A 6,695-nucleotide genomic window follows, 5' to 3' on the forward strand; every position below is an offset into this window, starting at 1 on the left:
GGATACTTCTGAAGGGGGGGAAGTAACAAACTCCTCACGTAGCAATACGTGAACTTGGCAGTCGAAAGCAGTAACCTGTGCTGCACGGCCTAGGCAGCGCTGATCGGGTCAGTTAAGAGGACTCTGACGGTCAATTGTACCCCAATTTGGGGAGATTTAATTTTTAAATTCAGTTATTATTTCAGGAACAATGTACGTTTGCTTGGATGGCAATGAAGACTGTGTATCACAAAAAGTCCTCACCTGTACTTAAATTATGAGTGTTTTCTATGTAGCAAAAGGAAGGCAGTATCTAGTTACTTGCTCAGCAACATCTGTGCCGGCCTAATGTTGTTTTTAAAACCGTATTCACAGGAAAAAATGTTTTTAAGCTCTAAGTCCTGAACTGTTTTCAGTGCTTGATGTAAAGGCCCAGCTCATGTTTGGTGTTTTTTTATGAAGCCCCTTCCAGTCGCTTCTGATCTTAACAGATGCGGAAATGCACACACGTGAGCTATAGTTACGTAGAACAAGTGCAACCCGTGCGTGCTCAGTAAGTCACTAGTGATGTTTGAGCATCTCTGCCATAAAAAATGCAAGTCATTAAAGAGACTGAGATTTTAGGTGACCTCCTTTTCTTCCTCTTAAGTAGTACTGGAGAGTAATATCAGATGAAGAAAATTAAAAATACTTTTTTCCCAAATCACTGCAAAATGGAAGAATCCAAAAGTCATCATCATCTACTGACTTCACCTAAAACACGCTCTTATAAAAATAACTAGTTTAATACATGTATTAATACATTAAAAGCACAGTAAGCTAATATTGCTGTAATGGTCTCTGGCTGGGACCTTGAAGAATACCTGATGGAGCTAAGTGCTCATTAACATTTTAATGATCCATTCCCTGGGCACTTGCGTAAAATATCTGCGCCATTTAAAATTGCCTAAGTGCATTTTTTACTCTCTATTATAAAAGCAAAATGGTACAAACAATAAACACTATGCTTTAGACAGCTAAATCGGGATGTTTCATTCCACCGTTGGCACAAGAGCCAGAAGAACGAGGGTCAGACTTATTTTCCGGCAGTGCGTTTTGCTCACGCTTTGCTACTCCCAAAGCTCCTCTTCTCATAGCAGACGTTTTGGCTGACGTTTATGCAAGCGAAACACGATCAAACACACGTATCGGTCTTGATGCGTGTACATCGAAGCCAGCCCAGTGAGCCAACGCTCACACGCGGAGCCTTTCGGCTGCGCCCCGGTGGCCCGCGAGGCCCCTACCCACAGCACTGCTCGGCGGGGCAGCAAACAGCGTGGGCTGCGGGGAGCTCCACGCAGGACACCGGGCTGGGCTCCGGCGGCACTCTGAGGGGGCTCTTCGGACGGTCGTCCCGTGGAACGCCTCTCCACCCGGCACGCCGCCCCGGCAGCTCTGCTGGGGGCTGGAAAGGCCCCTTCCGCGCGCCCCGCGCAGCTGGCGCCGCCGCTTCGCCCACGGAAACGCCACCGCGGGGCGACAGGGCCCCAGCGCTAGCGCGCGCAGCCCCGCGCTCCTCCCTGCAGCTCAGCCGTGACACGCTCCAGCAGAACGAACACGTTCTGCGGGCAGCGCGTGCCCGTGACGCCAGCGTCTGCCACAGGCGGTGGGAAGTGACGCACCAACAGCCCCGGCCGGGCGCTTGGCTTCTGCGCCGGGGGTGCCGCCTGTCCCCCCACGCCGCTGTTATTGGGTGTTCCTTTTGTTTTCAAACTATGAACTCTTCACCATCAGGTGGCATCGCCCACTACAGTGAATTGTAACAGTGGTTATACCCTCTCTGTAAGTTTGTTCCGCTCCTGCCTCCTTCCCGAGCCCATTTTGCATCTGTTCTGTTGTCCCCGGAGTATGGCCAAGCCCTTCCACGCGAGGCGCCGGTTCTGCACTGCCATACGGAAAACCGGTACGGTGTGTTTTGTACTCATCCCCTCACCGGCGTGTTCTGCCTGTCGAGGATGGCTTCAGCAGACCTGCCTCAGAGCGGCTGCCTGTGCTCTGCCAACTTTCTCCTCAGCTCAAACGCCACAAGCCCACCGTCTCTGCCAGAGCACAGACTGGGCCTCCGGACCCGCCGCCCTCCCCGGTGACCCCCCGCCGCCGGGCCCTCCTCTCACGGGGGCTGGGACTAACGCCGCTCCCCCGCCCGCGCTCGGCAGCACGCTGCCGGCCGCCGGCCCGGAGCACCGGGACTGGCCTTACCCCCCGCCCCGCCCCGAGCTCGGGAGGAACGGCAGCTCGCTGGTTCGGGGGCGCGGGATCGGCCTGGGGGACCCCACAGGACCCCCCGCGACACCCGCTCCACCAGGAAAGACCCGGACCGGCGGCGGGATCTCCCCGCGCATGCGCGGGGGGGGGACGACGGCGACCGCACCTCCCTCCGCCCGGACCACCCCCCGCCCCTCAACACGCATGCGCACAGAGAAGCACACCGCCTGCCCCGCCCACGCGCCCAGCGCCGGGCGGGGCCCGACCTCCGCACATGCGCAGTTGTGTCCCAAAGGCGGTTTCCGGCCGCCACCGGGACCGCGCCTCCCTTTCTGCTCGCGGGCCGCCATCATGGTAGGTGCGGGCGGCCGCGGCCTCCGGGGCACCGGCGCTCTCCTCGCCTCCCGCCCGTGCCTCCCCGCGCCCGGGGAGGAGTGGGGGAGCCCGGAGGATTGCGGCCGCCCCCCCGGTGCCGGGCTGGGAGTGGGCGAGGCCAGGGGTCGGACAGAGCTGTAGTCTCCACGCGGGGCCAGCGGCGGCAGAAGGCAGCTGAGGGCGGTACCGTGGGCCCTGGGCCCGAGCGGGGGGTGGGTTTATGCAGCTGGAGGTCTTGAAAAGTTGGTTTAAAAGGCTGTAAAAGCCTCGAATGTAGCGATGGTCTCCGGCGTGTTCTGGCCTAACTGCTGTCGATTCTTGCCGCTCCCAGGTGTTCAAACGCTTCGTCGAGATCGGCAGAGTTGCCTTCATCGCCTTCGGGCCACACGCGGGCAAGCTGGTGGCCATTGTGGACGTTATCGACCAAAACAGGGTAAGCTCCGAGTGCGGAACCCTTATTTTCTGCTTTTTGCCTTAACGGGAGCTTGTACGCGAAGGCAGAACGTATAGATTTCAAAAGAAATTTTCTGTGGATAGATTTTTCAAAGAAGTAATTGACAAAAGGATGGGATTTAACAGCTGTTGTTGTGTTTGAAACTTTCAGTAGCAAGCTTTTTTCAAAGGCAAGTGATATATTCTTCTCTGTGCTATGTTTCCTACGAGTAGAAGTGGTCAAGTGATGTCAGTTGGAGTCTAAAACTTATGAATGGAATGGCATTAATGTATGTTTAAAGAAAATGGCTGGGCTAGGGGACTTTTTTGCCTAATATTCCTGAAAAAGCTGGAGAGAAAAAAAAAATGAAGCACGTCATCTTAGATCTCTGTGCCTTTTTTTTTTAAGTTCAGTTTGGTTTTTTTTCCCAAAGACAAAAGATGGGCCTTTAAAATTATTTCTCTGAAGTGTGGGTTGTATATGCAAGACTCGGGTTTTGTCCACATAATGTTTATTTGAAATTTGGACCATTGCTGTCAAGATACTGCTAATACACTATTAGGAAGCTGCTGTCTAAATCAGATATCATGGAGGACTGCTACAAAACCCCAACATTTGTTACCCTTTTTCAGGCACTAGTTGATGGCCCCTGCAGTGGTGTCAGAAGGCAGGCTATGCCTTTCAAGTGCATGCAGCTGACTGATTTTGTTCTCAAGTTCCCACACAGGTGAGTTGTTGGCATTTTTTTGACTTTTGTAAAAAAAAAGGCTGTCACTTGATGATGGAATTGTGTGACCTGATGCTTGCTAAATACAGACAGTTCATGCGACGTTAAGTCAATGGATTAACGTGTGCACACAGTAAAAATTTGGCAGACCATGTTATCATAGTTGAATACATTCGAGTTTTCATTACCAGTATTGGCTGATAACTGCTGTTCAGGAGCAAAGGCAGTAGCGCACTGGCCTAGGCAACTTGCAGATAGTTGTGGGGTGGATAGCGTGTGTGGAAGCAGCTGCAGAAAATACTGTGCAGCTTTGCTTTTGCTACTCCTTAGTTCACCTTCAGGCATTATATGCGTTCCCTGCCTACAGAACTTCACTGAAATTGCAGGAGGCTGAACTCATTCTGTTCTCTTTAGCTTAGTTGCTGTATAAGTTTCTGTAATTTAGAAACAGAAGTTGCTGCATTTCTGATTCTGAAGCTGTGCTAGGAATAGTGCGGGAGTATGCTTCTTGGAGTTGCTTATCTGTCAGTCCTAGCAAAGCATTTACACAGCAAAATGTTAATTAGGCCACAGAGATGTATGTGGCCTTGACTTACAGTGTCTGCAGTAATGTAGAGGGGTGATCTTCCCTTGTATGAAATTTGATGCATCAACATCAGAGAGAACTATTTTTTATAAATACTGTGAATGTAATTTTGTGGCTGTTCTAATGCAGTGCTCGTCAGAAGTGTGTGCGACTTGCCTGGGAGAAGGAAAATATAAACGAAAAATGGGCAGCGACAAGATGGGCGAAGAAGATTGAAGCCCGAGAAAAGGTACGGTTTTTCACTGGATGAGTACTTTCCAATACCTCTTCTGCTTATTAAAATTAGGTGCCATCTAATAAACATGTGTTTTCAATTTCAGGCTAAGATTAAAGATAGACAAGGCATAGATTTTTAAAAAGCTGCTACCTATCAGCTTCAACTTCTTGTATTTTAACAGTAAATGTGGTTTTGTTCAGTCATTTCTATAGCCACCTTTTTTCCTGCACCATCACTTCCCAGCAAAGGTCTTAAACAGTGAACTAGTGCCAGATGTGCAGCTAAACCTAATTTGGAGATGATCAGAGTTACTTGTGGAATTCTTTGAAACACTGAGTTTTACTGCTTGTGTATCTATATATCAGAGCTTCATGACTTCTTCTTTTCAAACAGAAAGCCAAAATGACTGACTTTGATCGCTACAAGGTCATGAAAGCAAAGAAGATGGTAAGTGTTTGCATGTTGGTTCTTTATGGGGTTAATGCTTGTAGCTTTACTTCAGAGTTGCATGCAGATGTTAGTAGCCTTACTTTTATAGCTGGCTTGGGTTATGCAGTGACACAAAGTATGTGAACGTCTTAAATTTTTCATGCTGCTTTGGCCACTACTTTCTCTTCAATAGCTGATTAAACTTGAACCCACATGATCTGTGTGTCAGTCCTCCAAGTTACAACTGAGGAAGGAATTACCTGCTGATGAAATCAGATATTCTTGATGGGTTGCTGTTAGAATGCTGTTAGTGTTCTATAATGAAAGTCATTACATGTGAAATATTGGGGTGTCCAATTTACCAGCCAGAATGATGATGTCCCTGTGGTAGATCAGAAGAGCTTCAGGTGGAATTTGACATTTTAAATGTAATACATGGTAAATCTTTCAACTATGTAATGTGAATATAATCGGTTAGCAAAGGGTGATTATCAAAAAGGACAGAACCTGAAAGCTTAGAATTGAAATTAAGGCATAATATTTGAGCTGTAGCTGTTTTCATTCTGATGAATAGTAAACGTTTTCCTTTCCCTGTTTTTTACAGAGAAACAGGATCATCAAGCATGAAATGAAGAAGCTCCAGAAGATGGCTTCTAAGAAAGGCAAGAAGTCAGATAAGCCAGAGAAGCCAGGGAAGCCAGAGAAGCCAGGGAAGGTGCAGAAGTCACAGAAGGTGCAGAAGGCACAGAAGGCGCAGAAATAAAAAGAACTTCTAGTTATGTATGACTTTGTCCTTGTTCTGGTTCTTTAAAATTAACAAATGGTTAAACATCTGGTTTAAATTGTAATCATAAGTTCACTTTTGCTTCTGACCAAGAATTGTTGTCCGTCTCATTTATTAATAGTCCAGGTGTTGGGTTCTAGTGTTTCCCTGGAACATTCAGAAATGTTTTTGTCACGTTCTGTGAGGCTGACTGTACCGATGGCACTTGGTAGTCTATACCCAGCGCCAGCTGAAACGCTTGCCTACCTGGTTATTTGAAGTAGGTTGGATCCTGACATTGTAAAGCAATCTGGTATTGATGTGGCTGGCAATGGACAAAATTACTTGCACTGTCTTGGCCGTGAAAGATGAGAAATAATCAATTACCCTAATTTTTCCTGTATAAATTAAGGCATAAACTGAAAGTATGTGTTCTGGTTGGAATGTAAGTACGACAGTGTTTGAAAGACCAACAAATCACTGTTCAAACGCTTTCAATTACTCCGTATTTTCTTAAAAAACTTGCACTAATCTTTAAGTAGTGACCTGGAATACTTCGTGATTCCGATGTCGAACAACACGGTTGTCCTGTGAGCGCAGTTGCAATGAGTGATGTATTGACAAGATGGAGATTGGTAGCTTGTGTTTTAGTATGCTTGCTCTTCAGAATGTTTAAACTTGGAGTTTGTCTTACGACCTGAGCCTAATTTCAGTTCCTTAAACTACATGCATATAATTCCCACTTTAATCAAAACCATTAAGTAAAAGGGGACATGGCCTAAAAATCACTTGGTCCATCTGAAACACCGAAGTGCTCGATTTAGTCTTTGTACTATGAAATAATGTTTACATCTCTCTGTACGTCAACATGCGTCTTTTCCTGTGTTTTCTCCTGTGGTTTGTTGGCAGGGGATGTATTTTCTTCATATTGAATGAAGAAAT

The 6,695-nt window shown here is 47.6% G+C and overlaps 1 protein-coding gene across 1 annotated transcript; it reads left to right on the plus strand.

Annotated features, from left to right (window-relative positions):
* Positions 1–2,143: 2,143 nt before the first annotated feature.
* Positions 2,144–5,869, plus strand: RPL14 (ribosomal protein L14). Its single transcript, XM_064444192.1, has 6 exons — positions 2,144–2,577; positions 2,930–3,031; positions 3,664–3,758; positions 4,474–4,573; positions 4,955–5,008; positions 5,595–5,869. Exons 1-6 carry the CDS (start codon positions 2,359–2,361, stop codon positions 5,751–5,753), a joined length of 729 nt encoding a protein of 242 aa, XP_064300262.1. The 5' UTR covers positions 2,144–2,358; the 3' UTR covers positions 5,754–5,869.
* The last annotated feature ends 826 nt before the right edge of the window (positions 5,870–6,695 follow it).

Source organism: Phalacrocorax carbo, chromosome 2 (assembly GCF_963921805.1).
Source record: "Phalacrocorax carbo chromosome 2, bPhaCar2.1, whole genome shotgun sequence".
NCBI lineage: Eukaryota > Metazoa > Chordata > Aves > Suliformes > Phalacrocoracidae > Phalacrocorax > Phalacrocorax carbo.

What these genes read in the sequence shown, in the direction of transcription:
- RPL14 (XM_064444192.1), top strand. Translation starts at nt 2,359, where the DNA reads ATGCGCGGGGGGGGGACGACGGCGACCGCACCTCCCTCCGCCCGGACC. An exon ending in GCTCGCGGGCCGCCATCATG is followed by an intron (nt 2,578 to 2,929) that starts GTAGGTGCGGGC and finishes TGCCGCTCCCAG; the next exon opens with GTGTTCAAACGCTTCGTCGA. An exon ending in ACGTTATCGACCAAAACAGG is followed by an intron (nt 3,032 to 3,663) that starts GTAAGCTCCGAG and finishes ACCCTTTTTCAG; the next exon opens with GCACTAGTTGATGGCCCCTG.